Here is a 23,698-nt window from a genome sequence, read left to right as displayed (position 1 = left end):
CACATCTCCACATAGGCCAGGGGCAATTTTCCAGTACACAATTATATAATTATATTGATATTTCAGGAATGTCTTAAATAAATGGCTCTCTTCAGTTCATGTCACACAATGTCAATTGAGTTGAGAACAGGATTGGCTTTAACAGGCTTATCTTATGTCGAAGCCATACATGTTACAACTTCAAAGTTCTGTTAAGAAACTTAAACTTGTATTGAACTATGGTTGTTCGGGTGAACATGGTGAACCCTGCCCCATGCTTCACTTTAAGGATGATGTCCTGGTAGGCTATTAGTTTGCTTTATTATTCAATACAACGTGTATCAAAACGTGTTTGAGATGTACAATGATCAGTTTATATCAGTAGCATGATCAGTCCCCATACATGAAACAAAGCATCAACAACGTAGTTAGTGAACCCAGAGTTTATTAAAAGAGTGTTTTAAAGACTTACCTACTGCGTCTAGGCGCGGTACGGTTGCACAGACTCACACGGACTTACACTGGTCAAACGAACTAGACTTTACCCGTGAAACGTGCTTGGGCACGGTACGGATTGACACTGTGAGTGCGCCCTAAGTGGTCATTTGGGAAGGGGTTCACTTAATATTCCCTTTTATTTGAGTGTCATTAGTTTATATAGAGTGTAAATATGACTTTGATGAAGACTGAACCACATGTTATGGATGAATCCCAAGGTAATTCCAAAGAGTTCACTTTCTCTTTATTGGCATTATATATCCACGTATATCGGTGTGCATTATACTACCATACTACCTAAATATTACGACTGCTATTATTATCACAAAAATGCTTTCATTCTCTCTCTGAAGACATTGAAAGAAAACCTAAGTCTCCTTACCGCTGAGAGTAAAAGTGAAGTTGAAGAAGGAGGTGGAAGACAGGATGAAGAGAAGAGAGACAGTGAATCAACACTGACCAGAGTAAAGGATTCACTGAATGACATCATCGCCTTGTGTCATCGGAGTTCTGACAACCTCTACCAGCAACAAAGAGAGGTGTGTGTGTGTGTGTGTGTGTGTGTGTGTGTGTGTGTGTGTGTGTGTGTGTGTGTGTGTGTGTGTGTGTGTGTGTGTGTGTGTGTGTGTGTGTGTGTGTGTGTGTGTGTGTGTGTGTGTGTGTGTGTGTGTGTGTGTGTGTGTGTGTGTGTGTGTGTGTGTGTGTGTGTGTGTGTGTGTGTGTGTGTGTGTGTGTGTGTGTGTGTGCGCGCGTTCCTCAATTCATTCACTTTTTCTTCTGCAGGTTCTGTGGTTTCCACTTCTGGAGACCATGATGGCCTCTCAGAAACTAGTAAAGGGACTCAACGCCGAACACACTTTTGAGGGTAAATAACATGCACATGTGGGCAAGGACGTTCCAAGTTTTTTGGGCCTCCTCTTGACCTAAGTCCAAAAAAACTAATGTCAGTGCTTTGCAGTTAGTAATAGCCAGGTCTGTGCTGCTCTCTGCTCTCTGCAGTACACCTCTGCGTTGTGATTTTGATGGGACATGGTAAATGGACTTGTACTTATATAGCTCCTTTCTAGTCTTCTGACTACTCAAGGCGCTTTCACACTGCTTGTCACATTCTCCCATTCACACAGACATTCACACTGATGGCAGTGGACATCTACAGACCATCTAATCTAATCTAACCATTCACACCACATTTACACCCATGCGCAGCACAGGGAGCAATTCGGGGTTCAGTGTCTTGCCCAAGGACACTTCGACATGTGAACTGGGGGAGGTGGGGATCGAACAACCGATCTCTCGAATGGAGGACGATCCACTCTGGCACTTAGCCAAAGTTGCCCCCATTGAAAAACATTGAAACATTGAAAAACACTTTGGCTTATAAGTGCGGTTGTATCCATAGTCAGTGTTACCTACAGTGGATGAAGGTTAGCCTGCTGCTAGTTCAGAGGAGCAGACAGGAGGACTGACACACAAGCTGCTGTGGACGGGGGCAGCATCTGCATGGATTTTATACACCGAAGTTTCTCCTCTCTCTCTTTCAGTCCAGTGTCCCTCTGCAGAATCACTGTTATAATAGCTTATTTTTAATTTATTTTGTTTATTTTATAAACCTCAGAAAGTTTATTGTTTATTGGATCCCCATTAGTTGTCACCAGGGTGACCACTATTCTTCCTGGCGTCCTTTAAAACAAAATGCTTTGCTCCCTAAAGACAAGCAATTAGATTATTCCCATAAAAAATCCTCATATCATGACATACATTTTTATGTCATGATATGAGGATTAGATGAACGGGTTTAGATGACTAGGCAAATATGAGCATATGTATACATGCATAACGTGTGCATACACACATCAAATTCCTACAGGCACATATATAGTATGCATATATACATTCACATGCACCATGCATACACAGTACAAGTATATACATACATAGTACAAGCACCTACACATACGTACGCATGCATATGCCCAAACATACACATACACATTCAGAGATCAGCTCATTAAGAGCTGTCTCTGTATAAGTTTAAACTAAAAACACAAAATATGGCACTCTTCAGCTTTACAGACATCAGTCGACTGAATTTGACCTAATTTCTTTACTCAAAGCAGTTTTTTTTAATTCCCTTGTAAATCCCGATTTCTTACACTTAAGAATGAGGCAGTACTGAAGTCCATTCCAGTATACAATAGCTCTGTAAAATACAGTTCTTTTCAGGGCATTTACCCTAGGTCTAGGTAGTCTGAAACAACTACCTAGAGCTAGACCTGTGTGACTCAAGCTGATCTGTGGCGTGATACAGTGCATGGCACAGCTGTGCTTATGCGTAGGAATACAGTGTGAAAATGTAGTGTCAAAGGAAAGGCCAGTGGTGAAAATATTCTAAATATACTGATATAGATGTTTTCAGGTGGGCCTTTTTTTAAGTCTAATGAAGACTGTTTTGCTAGCTGCTGTCTCCGTCCACTGCAGCTTGTGTGTCAGTCCTCCTGTCTGTTTCTCCAAATTAGCAGCGTGCTAAAGGTCATCTACTGTAGGTAACACTGACTATGGGTAAGTACTTCATACCACCACACAATTTTCCTTTAAGCATATGTTGTTCATTCACGCATGACATAATGAATGCATCCAGTACACAAAAAGAAAAACATATAACGACGTATTGTGTGTTTGTATTGAGCAGTGTCTGTAAACTGTGATTTCTTTATGGTCATGTATCCGTGCTTTATGTAGCCATTGAGCAGCCTGTTTATTATATCTCCAGCTAAAACAGTGTGACAGTGATGTTGATCCTGACAGTGCTGTTGATGAAGATGGTATTAATTAGGTTTGTGTACGTCTCAGTGCTGAAGGAGCTGACGATGAAGGTTCTCAACTGTATGAGCAGCTTCATTTCTCTGCCTGCCATCATCCAGCGAATACTGCAGGTGTGTATGTGTGTCTTGTGCGGCCGTTCTTAATCTCCCCCTTTTTTGAGGGGATTCTTCGGTTTATGTATTAGTAACTGTCTGTTTACCCGCGAGAACGGCCGCTTGTGCCCTGTAGCTGGGTTACAGTGGTTTCAGTGGTGTGAAGATTTAAAAATGTCTCTATCAAAATCCTACTGCAGGAGAATACGCTGCTCTCTTGCTGATCCACATGCTATATATGCTCCAAACAGGCTTAATACACTAGTTGAAGTGCTGAAGTCTATGTGATATGGCAAATTGATTACAACGAACCATACCAAACAAATACATCTACTGTGAAATACCACTTCAACCCATCCATCCATTATCCGTAACCCCTTATCCTTAGAGCACTGGTTCTCAAACGGTGGTACTTAAGCTCTCTGGAGAGAGCCTGATATTTTCTGAGGTGGTACTTCATGTACAAAATTTCAGAACCACTGCCTTAGAGGGTTTCAGGGGGACTGGAGCTGATCCCAGCTGTCACTTACAGGGCAGGTGTCAATTCAATAAGAGCATTGTGGTTATAGTTAGTGATTGCACTAAACTTCAGTATATGTTTTTTATTTTTGGTAGATTGAATTCATGGCAGGTATTGAATTGCAAGTGTTCAGGTGTACCCAATAAAGTGGCTGTGGCTGTATATGTTAATCGGTGCCGAATTCAAGAACCTTCTTGCTGTGAGGCGACAGTATGTACCACTGCATCACACTGCAGTCCACCTTCATGAGTGTTTAATAGTCAAAATATTTTGGGTGTAAAGTATTTGTATTATCAGTTTACAGTGATTTTCTTCTATGACCCAATACTGCCCCAAATCCCCCAAATAAATGATAGCATACAGTGGTAAAAAAAAAAAAAAAAAAGGCGAGGAAGAGACTGCTTCACCTTAGGAGGAAATTCTTCATATCCCCTCAAATATTCTGGAATTTCTATCCCAGCACAAGCGAGAGCATCCTGACAGGGAATGGCCTGGCTTGTTTTGCTGAACATACAATTGGTTGTGCTTTACAGATACGACAAAGAACTACTGTCATTTGTGATTCAATAAATGGATGATATGTCCTTTTCTGCTGTTTACCGTGTACTCATGACGTAATGCTGTCTGCGTGCTTGTGTCTGTCAGGACCCAGTCTATGGGAAAGGAAAGCTGGCAGAGATCCAAGGCCTCATCCTGGGTATGCTGGACACTTTCAACTATGAACAGGTAAACCACAATCCATATAATAGAGCTGTAAGCTGTGTCAATTCAGTTTTATTTACAGTGCCAAATCATAACAACAGTTAATTCAAGACACTAGTCAGTCAGTGAATATGTGAATATGACAAACAAGTTATGGCAGTTAATACTATAATGATATGAAGAGTAGTGTTAATGGGAATTTAGGTAATAGAAATAAAAATAATGATAATTATGGTTATAGTAGCGATAATAGTTGTAATGCTAACTACTAATACTACTAATAGTATTATTATGGCAGTGAATATTAGAACTACAAAAATGTATGATAACATGTATAAATAATAATAATAATAATAGTAATAATAACAGAAGGAACCGTCATGCAATACCACGGCAGCAGGCCCCACCACGATCAGCGGAGACCTGCGAGACGACAAAGCACAAACAACTCTGGGGAAGAAGTGAATTAGTAACGTGCATTGATGAGACATGAATGATACAGACAGAGAGGAGAGAAGGTCAGAGGATCAGGAAAGTATTATCCCCCGGCAGACTAGGCCTATAGCAGCATAAGTCAGGGCCAGTCAGTCCTAGCTGTAAGCTTTATCAAAAAGGAAAGTTTTAAGTTTACTCTTAAATATGGGGACAGTGTCTGCCTCCTGAATAACACTTGGGAGTTGGTTCCACAGGAGAGGAGCTTGGTAGCTGAAGGCTCTGCCTCCCATTCTACTTTTGGAGACTCTAGGAACAACAAGTAGCCCTGCATTCTCAGAGGGCAGCGATGTAGTCGGGTAATATGGTACTATGAGCTCTTTAAGATACAATGGAGCTTGACCAAGAGTTTTATAGGTAAGGAGAAGGATTTTAAATTCTATTCTAGATTTTACAGGTAGCCAGTGCAAAGAAGCTAATACAGGAGAAATATGTTCTCTTCTATTTGTTTTAGTTAGTACACGAGCTGCAGCATTTTGGAACAACTGGAGACTCTTAACAGACTTATTGGAGCAGCCTGATAATAAGGAGTTGCAGTAGTCCAGCCTAGAAGTAACAAATGCATGGACTAGTTTTTCTGCATCTTTCTGAGACACAATGTTCCTAATTTTCACAATATTACGCAGGTGAAAATATGCAGTCCTTGTTGTTCGTTTTATGTGAGAATCGAAGGACATATCCTGATCAAAAATAACACCCAGATTCCTTACTGTGGTGCTGGAGGACAACACAACATCATCCAGAGTAACAATATCTTTAGCTATTGAGTTTCGGAGGCCTTTGGGGCCAAGTACAATGACTTCAGTTTTGTCTGAGTTTAACATCAGAAAATTGCAGGTCATCCAGCTTTTTATTTCCTCAATGCACATTTGAAGTTTATCTAACTGATCGGTTGCTTACTTTGATCGATTAATATAAGTAGGTATTGAAGATCCTGTGCAGGGGGCAAGTTGAGGTCTTACTCACTCACACGCCGATAGAGACTGTTGGAGTTTGGCTTTATTTCACGAGAATTGACACAAACAGCAGTGGTGATTGCTCTAAGACCGCAAGGGAAGCTTATCTTCGAGCAGCGGCATCTGCGTAGCTTCTCCCCCCGTCCAGTCACTCACACTCCCAGGCGGTCACACTTCACAGTAGCCTGGCGCAGCAGCTCCAGCTGGACCAAGGCCGTTTAAGCAGCCTAGCTCTGCTGGCCATTGAGAGGACACTGGTCAAGTCCCTGGAAAAGACGCCTAGTTGGTACGACAAGGTCACAGATCATTTTCTTGAAAAGGAACAAAGGGTAGAATTTACATATAAATAAACAAACACATTTATGATGTTGGAAAAATGAAAGACTTGAAAGACCAGCAGTCGCCATTGACAAATAGTTATCCTCGCTGTAATAAGTGCAACAACATTTTTTCATGTAAAGGAGGTGACACGAGCAACCTCTCAAAACATCTAAAAGTGCATTAAATTCAGCCTGATAAATGCAGGGTTTTTTTTTCTCCTGTTTCCCCGTCCACCTCAGGTTTGTTAAGTTATGCTGAAGTATATTATGCTGCCAGAGCCAACAGAGAGTTAAATTAGTTATAAAAACACTAGAGTAATAATGTGATTCCCATGTTACCACTGTATGTTTTATGTTGTTGTGAGTAATATATATATATTGTGAGAATATATAAATTATTAAACATGTGCTTTATTAACACGGCTGTTACGTTTTTAAATAATATTTGATTCATGACATTATACTGGTATATCTTCAAAACTGTGCTGCTATGCTAGTAACCACTGTAAGCAGTCCCCAGCAGACCATGCACACATGTTCTGGACGTACCCGAAGCTTGCTGAATTTTGGTCTGCTATATTCCAAACCCTCAAACAGGCTCTTAACACAAATTTGGAACCAAATCCCCTGACTGCTTTTTTTGGGCTCCCTCTGTCCAAAAATTTGCCCATTACTATACAACGTGTCGTGGCCTTTACCATCCTGCTCGCCAGACGTAACATTTTGGAAACATGTTTCTCCACCGACTCATAATAGTTGGTTATGCGAAATTTTACAATGTCTAAGGTTAGAGAAATTAAGGTTTTCACAGAGGGGATCTTGGACAGCATTCAACCAAACCTGGGACCCACTACTGACTCTTATTAGTAATATTCTTACTGTTACTCCTGATGATGCTGAGGACACTTCATAATGCTGAAGAAGTTACTGGGAAGGCGGTAGATTATTTACTTATGTGATATGTTAGTTAATTACCTAGTTATTTACTGTGACTATGGCTGACATTGGTTGTTGGGAGGGATAGTGTGATTCATGTTGGTTTTTTTGTTCTTATTTTTCACTTTAAAGCAGACGCTCTGACGCAGTATGCAACTGTTGTACTTATTTGCCTGTCTGCAAAAAGTCAAAAAAGAAATTTTGAAGAAAACAAAAACGTGCGGCTGATTTGGCTTTCAAAAATGTTGATTAAAGCACACTTTGTTTAGAACATTATAAGATACAATCAAATAAAGCAGTTTTCATCCAATTCTAAATTAGTTTTCTCTAAAAAAAAAAAAAATTACTAGTACTGTTAGTACTGTTAAAGTACAAGATAGATAAGCAGTATTGGTAAAAGTAGTAGTATCATTAAAACTAAGTCATTAAAAAACACAAACTAAATACCCATAATTTTGGGAGGGGGGAGATGTGCGCTTTTCAACCGCCGCAAGAAGTGGAGCCACCGGTGGGCTTTATTGGTCTGGTATCATGTGCATAACAGTTAAAGTTAATGGATGCTTCCTTATAATATTTCCTGAAGGAAGCATTTATTGGGTGAATAAAATGGGTTGAAGAACAGAACCCTGAGGAACTCCATGACTAACTTTAGTGTTCATGGAGGATTCGTCGTCAACATTTACAAACTGAGATTGATCTGATAAATACGACCTAAAGTCACTCCTACACTCATAGACCTGTTTTGTCAATACAATATCCTAAACAACTCCATCTAAGTTATACATATTTTCCAATGCTATATAAGGTTGGTTTATATTGCTGTCTGTTAAAACTGCGGTAAACCAGATCGATATTTTTTCTTTTGATCAGTGAAGAAAAACTGAAAAAATGCTGTCCTTTCTTTTTTAGACTTTACTTGAAACGACCACCAGTCTGTTGAACCATGACCTCCATTGGTCCCTGTCTCACCTGCACGCTGCTGTCACAAGGGGACTCCACCCACGACAAGACTACTGTAACATCTGCCTCCAGCAGTACAAGAGGAGGCAGGACTCAGCTGAGGAGATCATTGTGTTCAGGTAACGCACACTGGAGGTGCTAAACTCCAGAGCAACAGCTGAGCCTTAGGGGTGGGAATCTTCGGGATTCCACCAAATGTAATGCATTCATGCTTAACATTTTTTAGTATATCTCAATTCTCAGAGACTTCACGCAGGCGTGTTCTTTTTGCCTATTTGTAATTTATAATCCAATGTCGTATTTTAGTGTACAGTATACTTGGAAATACCTTTTATTCTGAAATTCAACAGTGAAAAGTTCTGTGGCTATAATTAATCTTATTTTTGTGTTTATTTGGTATTTGGGTCTGGTTGTGTAACACCTGTTTGAAGCCAGGAAATGTTAGTCACACTCAAACTAGGCAGATTATCAGATAAAGGGCCACTGCACACAGATATATAGAAGGCCCCTAAACACAGCAGAACACCACTTACAGTTGTCTTTTTTGGCAATGCACTGCAGGTAAACCATTACAGCAAATGGATGCTGTTGGGTAAATTGTGTATTTTGTTCACACTGGAGATGAAAAGAGGCTCTCGTTGCTTCCAAAACTCCCTGTCACGCAGATCCCCATTAACCCATTACCACAGATTTTGTACAAACTTAGGTCACTACAGAAATTACCGATGTAGCTGTAAATGAGGAGCTACTTTTATATCTAATCTCATCTTCAATTTTCATTTTTCTGCTGATAAAGAGCTGTAAAGGATGAACAGCTAACGGTCGGCTTTAATTTTATCTGCCTTTGCAGCAGACAGAGCATGTTTGTTATTTAGTGCATTTAGTTACACATGCTAAGGTGTGTATGTGTGTGTGTCTTGTCAGCTGTGGCCACCTGTACCACTTCCAGTGCCTGCAGCAGAAGGACTCTGGGTTGGGCTTTACCACAGAAATGCAACTGCGATGGAGCTGCTACAAGTGTTCCTCGAGCAAAGGAGGAAGGGGAGGGCCATCCACCGAACAAAAAAGAGGCCGCAGCACCTCCCTGGCACAGGTGTGTGTTTGTGCTTGGAAAAAGAAAAACTGTGAATTAAGATACCATAGATTAAGGATAAATCTGGTGTCATTTTATTATATTTTAACTTGCTGCTATCAAATCCTGTTAAAGATCTCAACCAACAATACTTTCTGCCTTCCTAACCATATCTGTGTCCCAGTGGTTCCTACTGAATACATTGATTTTTAAAATCAGCTCACAAACACCTGGGCTCTAGTTCCCTGCAGGCGCAAATTAAAACCAGCCCTGGCACTGAACAAATGTATTTGTGCTGAGGTGGGAAGAGACGCCCCGCTGAGGCTGTTGTGATAAGGTGCCACAGCCATTTAGGTGCTCACTTTATAGATATACTGTCTATTTGTATTATAAATACTTGAGATCAAAATTAGAAAGCAAAGTATCAATACTTGATTTATTCTGAAATAGTGTTATTTTTTATCGTTCATAATTTGATAGAATATCCACTTTGGCATGTTCTTTAAATAACCAAGGCACTTCAACAAAAACCTTTATTTAGTGAAAAAACAGTGAACTAAATGAGAGAACAGTGTTGATTGTGTCAGAAGAGAAGATTTCAACAATGTTTTCTTCTATAGGATTGAAAAATGAACAGGAAGTGTAGAGGCCACAGCTTTGAATGACTTCAGCACATCTGCGCCCACAGGACATCACTAGTTTCTCACACTGCTCTGGTTTGATCTGGGTCCATTCTGACTCACTCTCTAACACAGTTCACTAACTGGAGAGGGTTTCTTACACATTACTTTGTTACCAAGGACTTTACAGAGATTCTCTATGGGGTTTAGATCTGGACTCTGGGCTGGTCATTTCATTGTTTCAATATTCTGAGCTCCAAAGAACTGCTTCACCTGTTTCACAGTGTGACAAGGGGCATTGGTTTGTATGAAAATTACAGCTGATTGGGAGAAAGTTGCAGTGAAGGTGTTGAATTTTGCCGAAGGAGGTTCACATAAACATTTGAACATAATGTTTCCTATCAGAACCCAATAAACTCTCATAATCCTGTCCTCTCGTGGACGGCCGGCCTTTTTGAGGGACTTAAATTAATCTTTGTCCTAGTTAAATTTCAGTATTCTTGAAATCACATACTGTGAACGCCCAACCTCTCTCTGATGGCTGAGAGGGTCATCCCTTTGGCCTTCATCTGGACAACCTGCTGTCTCAGGGTTTCAGTCTCCTTAGAGCAGCTTCCATCTTTCAAAGTAACCAGGAGAGCTGCAGATAAATAGGGTGTGACCAACAGTGAAGACAATGTCACCAGGTGCAGATTAACACCAATAACTGGGAGGGATCTGAAAGTGATCTCTAATTTTAAATCACTGTTTTTTTCACAAAATCAAGGTTTTTGTTGAAGTTCCTTGGTTATTTAAAAAAAACATGCTGGTATAGACAGAGAGGATATTCTATCAAATTCTGAACAATAAAAAAGTGCAGTATTTCAGAATGAATACTGTGTTCTCTAGTTTTGATCTCCACTGTGTATATACACATATATATACTGTATATATATATATATATGTAAAACATGGTATTTTTTCAGTTATACAGAGTATATACGTCCTCATTACCGGCGCTAGCATGTAGCTACATGTAATAAACAGTAAACAGCAACTATCCCTACCGTTAAAAATCTCAAATAAAGCTTTCTAAACTACAGACAACACAGCCAGACATGTTGTAGCAAACGTACGCGCTAAATTTAGGGGGTAATGAACAACATAACAAATATTACAGCTTTCTCTGCCGCCAGCATGTAGATAAATATCGTTAGCAGTGGGCAATGGGGCAATTAAGCAGCGATTACTACCCTCAGAAATCCAAATAACGCTACATCAATCAAACACAAACACAACCGGACGTGTTGTAGAAGGTCTCATTTTAGGGAGTAATGGACAAGACAAGCTACATGTAGTAAACAGCGGCACGTTCCTTCCTGTGTGAAGCTGTACTCCGTGGGCGTGCCCGGCACGCTGTGCCTGGAGCAGATGACCTTATTTGACTTCCAAGAAAGCTAGATGTTAGACCTTCGAGACAATAGAAAATACTGTCTGAAAGAAGGCGTTCACAGCAGTTCTGCTCACGGGGGGTTAGACTGGTTACCCATTAACACATTTATCTCATTATTTGAATTTTTGGTCATGTTAAGCATGAATATCCGGCATTAAAACCAAATATATACATGACAGAAACTAAGGAAAAGCCTAATAATGCCCAGATAGTAAGCAGAGCCCTAATGTCCTTGTTTGATCAATACTGTCGATTGGTGTCCATTTTTTTCATTTTCCAAGTTCTTCAGTGGTAAAAATGGGTTGTTGAAAAGTGAGCTGCTGCACCTGTCTTCCTGCCCAAAGCCAGGTAAGCACTGCCGATGACTCTTGCCTCTGCCCCAGGCCATGGGTAGCCCTGCTTGGCCCATGGGTAATTGGTGGGCAATATTCACAGAGGCATAATCTAAGACTGGAAGTGACAATAGAAACACAATTGGCCTTGGCACACATGAGGTCACCCGTGTTTGGCACGTAACTGGGAAGGCGGTAGATAGATAAGCACCAAGTCAACCTGCATTCTGTAGGCTTTCCAATGAGTGTGTTTAGAGAGACCTGGGGCCACAGCAGCTGTAAAAGGCATGTTGTTACGTGTTGTCACAGCAAATAAATTGCCTACAAGTTGGATTTTGTTACTCCTACAATACTTCTTTCAGTCCAAGTTCCAGAACCTAACAAAATTTTTTCATTCTGTCTCAGACTCGTGTTACATCAGTGCATCATGACGCAGGAGCGGAGGCTCACGGGAAGAAGGTAAGGTTTTATCAGATCCCTCAAAGCTGGTGGCCCACCATCTTTGGCTCTGCTGGAGAAATTCAAGGTACATCATTTGTAATAGTGTCATGAAAAGCAAGTTCTATGAAAACCGGACCCATGTTGTGATTTAAAGAAAAAGCAAGTCTAAATAAAAGAATCCACAGGTGAACAGGAATGGGACAGGTAAGAGGGACAGGCAGGCAGGAACAGATTTCAGGGTGCAGGGTTCAGAAGGCCAGACAGCAAAGGCATGAAGCAACAATGACAGCCCAGCATAGAGAAAGTGGAAATGAGCAAGTATAGTAACACAGTGGGCATTCATTGTGGCATGAAGACCATACGCCTCATTTATAAAACTGCCAAGGATTGACGTCCAAAGGAAGGGTACAGATGGAACTCAGGAAATGCGTGTGCACAAAAATGTTTAGATTCATGAAACAGTGCACGCTCATGTCCTACACTGGTTTCCCTTCAAAAATCCTGATCAACTCTAAATTTGGTGCAGCTTTGCTGGCTTCATGTCACGCCCATAGCTGCCTATAAAATAGTCAATGAAACGCCCACAATTAACATTCATTCGTATCAACTTTATAGCAAATGTTGAGAGGAAAACAAAAAGAAACCAAATGACACAGTGTAAACACATTTAACACAAAAATAGAAACAAACTAAAGCCATAGAAATAAACACTGAATAAAACACTCTGACACAAACTGTTTGAGAGAATAAATTCCATTGCATGCAAATATTGTTGAATAGTTATGCCATAACTACATTCTTCTCGTTATTTGTCGTGGCCCAGGTGTTTGTTGAGGCAACGTTGGACCTTCAGCAGGAACAGTCCTGGGATCAGCTACGATGTTTATACCGAGGACCATCTAGGGTAGGGAAACTGTCTTGGGCAGTTGAAAACCCTTACTTGATGCACAAATAGCCAAAAACAACATAGATATGTTTCTTTGTTCAGTATTCAAGTATTCAGTCAATACGCCACTTGTGAATTATAACTCTTGTACGTGTCTTTAAGGCAGTTGCAGTTGGCTAAATCAAACTACAAAACCTCATCACTCCATAAAAGCTAGAACTACTGATGTGGTTCGTTTAGAGCCTGTTAGCTGTTTCCCTCTACTGTTTGCATTTACGCTTCAAACATTTTTAAATCTTCCATTTCTGAGTTGCATGGTTTTATGGTAAGATCCAAATAACTCAACTCCTCTTGCATTTTGAGTAGAAGGGACCTAAGGTTCAATCTTTAAGCAGAGTCCAGATGCAGAATTCCTCAATGAGGGAGAAACACTTGATGTGCTCTAGCTCCATCTCTGAGGGTTTTTTTAATTTCTATGTGGGAAATCCATATTAAACAAACTATTAATCACAGCAGAGCAGTTTAAATATATGTATAGCTACTGTGCTGGTAGAGTGAGTGTTTTCACAGTCATCCGGGTTCTCTTGCTCAGACTTTAGTGGTCCGCAGCAGCCAGAGTGGCAGCTGTGTTTAACTCTCATCACTATATGACTGCTCTTCAACCCGAAGAGGGCCCGCACATTTAGACCCTCCATTCTGTGGGGGTAGAGAATGCTGGTGCGCCCAGTCTACCCAGGGCTGAACATTGTCTCTGCGGCAGCTTCGGTCACTCACTTAAATAACTGTGTTATAGAGGAGGCTCTCCAGGCTCATGCTCCTGGGTCTTGATTCTTGGACGCGGTCAAAGACGACTCCATGGGTCCATCATTGGAATGGCATGGTTCACCTGCAGCCGGTTATACTGCAGTCAACTGGTGCTTACTAATGCTTTCTTCAGGTGCATTCCATGTACTGCCACCATTACTGTTCTTCCCTCTGGATATCAGAGGAAGTTGCAAGCATGCCATCTACATCTGCCGATCGATGTGGAAAAGTTTCACCTTGGCCGCATGCCAGCTATTGAGCCTACCTCTGCTTTCCTCATAGTTCCCCTGACAAGGCTCTGAGGCCTGATGTCAGGTGTCTCCCATCCCTATGCTGGGGCACTAATGACCTACTATAAGGTATTTAGGATGCAGCAGCATGCATGGGCTGCATTGGCATCTCTCACACCTCGTGCTTGCCCCGTCACCTTTCCTGCAGCAAGATGCATTCAAGGGGTCCTCTACCAGCCTCAGTGATGCTTATTACACACTCTGCTGTTATCTTTAAGAGAACTTAATAAGTTCTTCCGAGTCTTGCTATTCCACACGTCGGCACAGCAAACACTCTTCATGCTGTTGGGCAGAATGGTTTAACCTGACTCTGCCAGATGTTTTGATTCCCGTGATTCTCATTGTCTTAGCATATCCATCTGAGAATTCTGGTTTGGAGATCTTTTGGGAAGGGTCGACAATACTTGTTGCTGATTGGATAAACCATCTGTCCATCACCAACATACGGACCAAATCAACCAATCAGATCAACGAAGCGTATGACGTACTTACAGCGTGGAGGCAAAGCTCAGAAAGTACACAACATGTTATTGCCATTGGTGTAACTCTAATTTAGGGATCAAAGGCCCAATTTCAGGAGCCCGGTCCATATTCAACAGAAGGATCCAGAGAACAAAGAATTAGTGAGCGGCTGCTCCATAGCTGCTCATCTCATCCAGGGAAGCCTCCATGTTGTTTACACTGAACAGTCGCTTCTCATTTCGTCACTTAAATCCGCCTCGCTTGGCAAACTTCTCTGAATTTTCTCCGCCACACGTTGCCTCATGGAGTTCACTTATGGAGCTCAGAAATCAGGATGGTCTCACGAGGCTAAGAAGGCTTTGCATTCATCAACAGTTGGCAATGCGTAATTTCATGTTCTTGTTGTGCCTCACCACAGGCAGCTTCTTCGTTTCATTATAGAACCTTAGTTACATTGCAAAAATACATTTATCCCTAGAATGTTCTGAGAATTTGTGCACTTTGTCTTGACTACATACAGACGCCAGTGGTTTATTTTCACAGAGGGTGGTTGCTCCATAAGTGAGGAAAATGATGCTCAAAGATGCTCTTTTTTCCATTGACTGCAATGGCTTAAAATTGAGGACACAAAACATTTTTTAAATTCATTTTTTTTGCGACAAAAAAAATGTTGAGCACTAAATTACCTAATTTTTTTTTACATGAACATCAGAGATTTAGTCTCCATTCACACTGCAGTTCACGGTGACCTGATTAGGAATATTCCCCTCATCCGTGACCCAGATCTGATTTGCTTTTGAATGTGTGAACAGCACAAGTCCCATTGAATCTGACATTTTCCAATCCGAGTTAGGGAAAGTTTCTGCTCTACAAGGGCTACAGTTTAATGTAAGTTGCAAAGTTGAAGCACCTTGGGAGTCTTATTCATTGAAATAAAGCAGATGTAATCACTTCCACATTTTTAAACAAAAATCCAGTTTTAAATCATCTTTTAGGCGTACTTTTGAATTTCCACCATGGTCAAACTGTTTACTTGCCAAACACAGTGGGAAACAAACACCTGCATATATGCTCAACCTAGTTAAAAGTGAGTGAAACATTGCGTGACATTATACATACAGCTTACTTTAAATACAAACACCAAGATCCAGAATCATATCCTGGAAACACACATTGTAGTTCTACAACATGAATCAGGTCTGGAGACTGACAAACCTTTATCTTAAACTCTATCTTTTGGTCTACTCTACCACATTATTTTTTACCTGCTGTCTGCCCGTTACTCTTGAACTATTACTCAGCTTTGGGTTTCAGTGTGTGCACATGTGAGGGAGGCGACCTTCTCTAACTGTTTTGTTTCTCTCTTCCAGTTGTCCATCCTTTCAGAACTATCCCACTGCCATAGCAACGACAAGACGGGGCATCTAATCCCAGCCAAAGCAGGAGCGGAGAATTTCCAACTTAAACTCTGTCCCCCACCTTTATTAGAAGAGTAGCACCACGGCTGGTTGTGGACCGATCTTTTTTTTTTTCATTTTCAAGTGGTTAAAAAGACGATTCTGCTGTTTTCATTTTCAGTCCTTCAGTTGTACATACGTACAGGTTGCAGTTTTCTACTTTGTTTTTGTTGTGAGATGTTTGATATGTATAAAGCCTTTAAAAAATGTTTCTTTTTCAAAACAAGCCGTTTGATATTGATAATATTGAGACAGTGTAAATTCAACTGAATGTGGCTTTAATTGAATCATTGTAAATGTACTACAGCCGGCTGAACCATATTGCTTTGTTTGCATGTTGGTACTGGGATATCAAACCTACGGCCTATGATCTAAACATATGTAACTGAAAAGAATGTGACATTGATTTTAGTGAGGGAAATCATACTGATTTTTTTACATCAATAAAAAGAAAAAAATGAAAACATAATGGCCAATCTCAGGCACTCAAATAATCAACCTTATGGATGGACTGGTTCATTATGGTCTATAGACCTAACAGTTTGAGCTAAATTAGCCGTAGCTCTGAGTGATTCAGAATGAGCTTTTGTTATTAACTACATCAAACGTTTGTTTTTTTCAGGACAACTTTCTCCATAATTAAGCCGTTCAGGCTGGAAGAGTGTGGCAAACGGATTAATGTAATAAAAAGAGTGACACTTCATGCTCACCTGCCTAACAGGTAGAAAGAAATGACTTTATTCTGTGTTTATGTGATAATGGTCTGTAATTTTTATAAATATTTGACACATTTTAAAGAGAATATAAGGAATTCATTGGGACAGGAAATATTGCTGCATAACAGGGATGACTCACTTGCTTTTGTTGTGTCAGCGCCGTCATACTGTATCATTTGCTTGTTGACTTTATTATGGTTCCTTGTTAAAATGATAAAAAAAGAATTGTAGAAATAAACATGGACAAATTCATCCTGGTGTGCTGTCTGCTCTTTCTTTGTGAATGCATCAGCAAAATGTCTCTTTCATCAGGATGAAGTTAAGTCATGTATTTCATTTGTTAGTCCTCAGTTTAGTGCGCTTCATTCTTTTTGGTCATTTTCAAACTGAAATACCTGCTGTAAGTTTTACATGAATGATTCTGTACAGATCAAATTAGATTTATACCCTAAACATTTATACTGATTGTCATATATACGTATTATATATGTCTATTTAAAATGAATGTGCACTAGTTCAAGTTTCTTTTATTACCACATGGCTAGAAACATACAGTTCACAGCTCCTACATCCTATTACCGTACAACAGGAGGGACATTTGTGTTTTCAGCTGCACACCTTCGGGGGTGACGCTCCAGTTAAAGCATCCTGTCCTGCCTGGAGGGGAGATGGCCAGTTTGGTCCTGATCCACTCCCTTAACTGTTAAACATGTTTGTTTTGTGAGCATACAATTTAGCGAGTAAAAGAGAGCAATAAGCCCCATAAGTTGGCAAAAAATGTGATGGTCCATAGGTGCGAGTGACGCCATGACCAAATTCTGTCAAAGAATATGGATGATTAACATTTGTTTATGCTCTAAACATGTGAGATACTGTTAGTGCAGGACAGATAATGTATATAAATAGATTACTGTTGAGGTAAATCAAAATAAAGGTTTAAGAGGAAACTCTGGCTCTGTTTTTTTTAAACATGTTTACTGCACATTTTGTGAACAACATAGAACAAGAAGGCACATAAGGAAAAACAACAAACATAATAAATAACTGGAAAAACAAAAAGGGACACTTAATCACAATACGAAATATAATCGCATGTGTGAGAATCATGTCGGTAGATAAATAAATAAATGCATATTTATATATATTTATACACATACTCAGATACATATATATGTATGTTAATGTCTAAATATGAATACTTTATCAAGATAAAAAGAGAAATGGATAAATCTTCAGTTCAGCTCATCGTTCCAGCCATTTTCTTCAATATCTTTTTTCTTCAAGGAAGTTACAGAAAACCATCCAGAATGTCCAACACTTGTCAAGCTCATTTGTCGCGGTGTTGCTTATCTTTTCTAAAGCCAAGTAGAAAGTCACCCCTGTTAACCATTGCAAAGTAGTGCAGGGTTTGTCCCTTTGCCATCAACAGGCCATACATCTTTTAGCTTCCAGAAAACAGATTAGGAGAAGGGTTTTTCATTTCTGGAGGTCACAAAGTTGTCCCGGTGAATATCCAGTAAACATCATTTTGGTTTAAGGCAAGGCAAGGCAAGGCAGCTTTATTTGTATAGCACTTTTCATACACAAGGCAGACTCAAAGTGCTTCACAGCACAACATGTCATGAATTCAAATGCATTACAGGAAGACAAAGAGAATAAAAACATAGACAATAATCAAAACAGTGCGGACGTTAAAAGTGCGAAGATTTAGCAGAAAGCTAAGGTGAACATATAAGTTTTCAGTCTAGTTTTAAAAGTGGTCAGAGTGGGTGAAAGTCTCAAATCTTCAGGAAGTTTATTCCAGCTGTTTGTTGCATAATGACTGAAAGATGCTTTCCCTTGATTTGAGTTTACTCTGCGAACCACTAACAGATTGGTCTCAGAGGATCTTAGTGATCTAGAAGGCTTATGTAGTGGGAGCATATCAGTGATATACCTCGGCCCTAGACCATGTAGTGATTTATATGTGAGCAGGAGGATTTTGAAATCAATTCTCTGACGTACAGGAAGCCAGTGTAATGATTTAAGAATTGGTGTAATGTGCTCACATTTTTTGGTTTTTGTTAGAACTCTAGCAGCAGCGTTCTGAACAAGCTGTAGCTGCCTGACAGTTTTTTTGGGAAGACCTGCAAGGAGACCGTTACAGTAGTCTAGTTTAAGAGCTACTTCTTTTCCAACGACTGGCCAAGTTTAACCCTTTTTCCCAAAAAGAGAGAATCAGAGGACATTCACACATGCAATGGGATAAAGAACCTTTATGTCACTTACATTTAATGCAAGTATCTGGGATATTTGGGTTAAAAAGGTTATATACTGTATTTATCCGTTTGTCTTTTAGGAATTTAGAGTTTGCATTCACAGTGAGTTTGAGCACTTAAACAAGCTCTGGCTCATTCTTCCTCTGTTACTTTTTCTTGCCAATCGGATCTCCATGACTGTAATATGTTTTGTGATGACTCTAGATTTACTTACAAACAAACTAATAAGAAAGTACACCTGCCCCTTGGAGTCTGAAAATCTCATCGAAAGTCTTCAGGAGAAGATAGTCGGGGAAGTTCCAAACTATTACACTGCCTGGCCACTACGAAACTCCTCAATTGAGGATATTTCAGACATGACCTCAAGTTCTTCAAAAGACATGGACTTGTACTTATATAGCACCTTTCTAGTCTTCTGACTACTCGAGATGCTTTCACACTACTTGTCACATTCACACAGACATTCACACAGATGACAGTGGACATCTCCATACCATCTAATCTGATCTTACCATTCACACCACATTTACACACCCATGTGCCGGGGAGCAATTCGGGGTTCAGTGTCTTGCCCAAGGACACTTCCACATGTGGACCGGGGGAGCACGAACATCTGATCTCTCGAATGGAGGACGACCCCCTCTATCACTGAGCCACAGCAGCCGCCAGTAAAAATATACATCAAAGTGTTACTCTGGCTATCTTTAAGCAATATCATTATTTGCATTTGGTCCACTATTACTATCACATTGACATTTCGCTGAGCCTCAAGCTATTGCAATGAAGCCCTCAGACAGCTGAGGGCTCTGCAGGTCTACAGGAGGGGAAATCCTCCGGCTGACTGAATTGTGTGATTAAGCGACAGACTTACACATGGAAATGTAAAAGGAGTGTGAGGGGTAACCAGCAACCACACACGCATTGGACCAATGAGAGTCGGAGGGAAGGTGAGGCTGTCTTTAACTAGTGAACAAACCGGTTAGTCTGTAAATCAAACTTGTCACTAATAAGCGTCAAGGGTCAACAAACACACACACACACACACACACACAAACACACACACACACACACACACACACACACACACACACACACACACACACACACACACACACACACAGCGTTACAATCACAATATTGTTTTTTTAAAAGCTTATGTAACAGTCAGTCATCAGTTTGCAGTACAGAGGCCCCCAGTTCATTTTTTTTTCAAGTCTTTACCATTTACTCACTTTACGCACGCGCACTTCTCTGATGAGTAATAGTATTGTATTACTGATTAATAATGATAATGTTAAGTATCACAGTCACAACCCAACAGTCTCTAACAGGGAGCTGGTAACTGAAGAAATATCGGAATGAGAAGAAGAAGAAGAAGAAGAAGAAGAAGAAGAAGAAGAAGAAGAAGAAGAAGAAGAAGAAGAAGAAGAAGAAGAAGAAGAAGAAGAAGAAGAAGAAGAAGAAGAAGAAGAAGAAGAAGAAGAAGAAGAAGAAGAAGAAGAAGAAAAAGAAGAAGAAGAAGAAGAAGAAGAAGAAGAAGAAGAAGCGCAGATTTTGAAAGTGTCTGAAGAAATAAATCCTGAGACAGGCGAAGCACAGGGTTTTATTCTTTCAATAGTGACCACAAACATATTTATGATGTAGGCCGGAGAAATGAGCTTCCCCTCCTTGAAAGACCAGCAGCCACTGAATTCTCAAGGTAAACTAGTCTTTACCCTCTGTCGCACCTGTGCCGAGATCAATCATCAGAGTAGTTCTTGTCCTCATTATGAGGAAGCCAGAGCTTTGACAGAAGTCTGGGTGACTGCTGAGTTACACAAAGTTCTACAGCTGGAGTACACTGTAGCAAAAGTCACAGAAGTGTGGCCCTTTGAGGATCATAGCAACACCATCTTTGTTGACTATATACACACCCTTCTAAAAGGTGAGCAGAAAGCCTCAGTCTACCCCGCTGAGGCCATCAATGAGGAGAGGAGGAAGAAATACATCAGAGAGAATGAGTTGCATCATGGCATCTGATTAAACCCTGAATAAATTGAGGTAAAGAGGCAGGTGTCAAAAACATATTTGAACGGATTTTGGTGCAAGTTGGTGCAGAGAAGAAATCTATCACGAACGTTGCATTGTGCCGTCAGATCGAACAAATAATATCTTTATCACAGCATTCACCACCGCTTACGGGCGTCTAAAATGGTACAGTTGATGGCTGGTTGACAGTCTGATATACGTACGTAGTGAAAGAGGGTGAAACCCGTGGAGCTGGGTTATTATCTTGGCGATTTGAGGTTTGACACATTCAGGAATTTGTAGCAGCGGGTCCCAAGAGTAATGCCTACCAAATTAAAATGCAGAAAAAAAAGTAGTGATGAAGGTAAAAGGTATTACTCATACTCGCGAGTGCTGCGAGTAGATCAACCTTGATAGTGTGAGACAGTTGGTGGATGGTTACCTGACAGGTTCTAAAGACGGGTGACTGAGACGCCTTAAACACAATAAAAATGGGTTTCTGTTGAAAAAAAAACAGTTATATGACAAAAGGCGTCTCCTTCCTGATGGGACAACTCTTGGTCATTAGACTCTATTAGACTCACACCTTGCAATGATGGCTGAGGTTGAATTTGATCCTAGATAGAAAGTGCCATTTTCATATTTGATAGTTGGACCCAGTGGGTGCGGCAAGATATCCATCCATCTTCAACCACTTGTCCCCAACGGGGTCGCGGGGTTAGAGCCGATCCCAGCTGACATTGGGCGTGAGGCGGGGTCCACCCTGGACAGGACGCCAGTCTATCACAGGACACATAGAGACAAACAGAGACAGACAACCATTCACACTCACATTCACACCTACGGGCAATTTAGAGTCATCAATGAACCGAACACCTGCATGTCTTTGGACTGTGGGAGGATGACGGAGAAAACCCACGCAGACACCGGAGAACATGCAAACTCCACACAGAAGGGCACCAGCCGGGATTTGAGCCTGAAAACATTGTGTGGATTTCCTTTTTCCTCCAGATCAAAGTCATCTGGTTATCCTAGACGATGTTATTTTTCAGGTTTCTGATCATCCTGAGGTTGTGAAAATCTTAACACAATACAGGCATCACAGAAATATGAGCGTCATGATGCTAATGCAGGATGTACTTCATCAGGGGGAAAAAAGTCGTACCATCACTTTAAACAGCAATTACCTGGTGTTTAAAACCCCTAGAGACAAATTTCAGATTAAATAAATACAGATATTCCTTAAAGATAGCCAGAGTGTCTCTAAAACCTTTATTTGTATTAACCTTAACATTTTTTTAAATTTCATACACTAATCAATTTATACATATTAGCTGTGACATTAACTTTCATTGTTAGGTTTTAGGACTAGATGAAACAATCCTGTTACAAAAAAAGAACCTGAGATACGAGTGGTGACGATACATCCATCAAGCAGTTTCCGCGCTGTGATGGTGACATGTCTGATTGAGTTCAATGGGGTGGTGGTGGGGGGGTTGACAGCTTCATAGGGATCCTCAGGTGTACACCCTCCTTCACTGGTGTTTCAATGATAGGCCTACACCTCGGCAGACTAGGCCTATAGCAGCAGAAGTAAGCATAGCAAAATCAGCTTAGGCCCCGTACATGCAGGCTCTAAGAGAAATCGAATGCCAATAACAACATGGTGGTGATGATATATCCATCAAGGGATTTCAGCTCTGTGATGGTGACGGGTCTGATTGAGTTAGGTGGGGTGGGGGGCTTGGCAGCTTCATTGGGGTCATCGGGGGGCACCCTCCTTCACTGGTGTTTCAATGATAGGCCCGCGACACCTCCAGAGGGCTCATCGGCAACACCTGGCGTCCCAGGAGCGCCCTCCTCTGCTTTCGAACACCTATGTTCTGCAGGTGTTAGTAGCGCTCCAGGTGTCTTCGCCTCTTCACCTATAACCAGCTCCTTGCTTCCTCTGCAGCCAACTTCCACCGGGAAAACCATGGCTCTCCATTCGCGTTGCCTAGCATCCGTTGCCAACTCGATGTACTTAAGGCTCTTTCGTTTGAATGCCTTCTCCACAGCACATTGATTGCGCATTTGAATTTTCTGCACTCAAAATCTTATTGTTATTACATTAAAATAAATTTAAACATCCATCATATATTTTGACAAAATTAGGTCATGACATCACTAACACCTGTTGACCATCATTCACAGTTTTGACAACTTGTTGGGCTTATTACTCTCTAGCAAACATATAAAAGGCATATTAGCAAACAATAAGGTAATTATTAAAACAGCATAACAGACTATATCAATGATAGTATAGTAACACAAGGCAATAGTATACTTTAGTGTATTAGAAATATATTTAAGATTTCAAAAGATATTATAAGTATACTTTTAACTTTTGTGCTTAATTTAAAGCATATTTCAAATATTTTTTTTAAAAGTACATGCCATTAAGAAATGCCTCTTCAGTGACAGAACCAAGTCATAAAGGCCTTGTGCTTTTCTTTTGAGAACAAAAGAAGGTGCGTTTGAAGATCTGAAGACGCAAAAAAGACGCATCGCATCCTCAAGACACACCCTGAAAACTGGCCTCTGATACGGTTCCAAAGAAAGTCATGATACCCCTTTGAAATAGTCACATTCTTTTGTTTTACA

General features: G+C 40.6%; 1 protein-coding gene across 2 annotated transcripts in view; it reads left to right on the top strand.

The window, feature by feature from the left end:
- The window catches only part of vps8 (VPS8 subunit of CORVET complex), a 58,713-nt gene extending 41,723 nt beyond the window's left edge, over positions 1–16,990 (top strand). For both annotated transcript variants that reach the window (XM_083922713.1, XM_083922712.1), the window contains exons 37-45: positions 831–1,016; positions 1,261–1,342; positions 3,328–3,410; positions 4,558–4,638; positions 8,228–8,397; positions 9,203–9,371; positions 12,140–12,193; positions 12,999–13,079; positions 15,988–16,990. In XM_083922713.1, the coding sequence (XP_083778839.1) occupies positions 831–1,016; positions 1,261–1,342; positions 3,328–3,410; positions 4,558–4,638; positions 8,228–8,397; positions 9,203–9,371; positions 12,140–12,193; positions 12,999–13,079; positions 15,988–16,113 (1,032 nt within the window). In that variant the 3' untranslated portion in view covers positions 16,114–16,990. The remainder of the gene's footprint in view (positions 1–830; positions 1,017–1,260; positions 1,343–3,327; positions 3,411–4,557; positions 4,639–8,227; positions 8,398–9,202; positions 9,372–12,139; positions 12,194–12,998; positions 13,080–15,987) is intronic.
- The last annotated feature ends 6,708 nt before the right edge of the window (positions 16,991–23,698 follow it).

Source organism: Echiichthys vipera (genome assembly GCF_963691815.1).
Source record: "Echiichthys vipera genome assembly, chromosome: 11".
NCBI lineage: Eukaryota > Metazoa > Chordata > Actinopteri > Perciformes > Trachinidae > Echiichthys > Echiichthys vipera.
The sequence above is the reverse complement of the archived record's forward strand: the minus strand, read 5'-3'. Positions and strand labels throughout refer to the sequence as shown.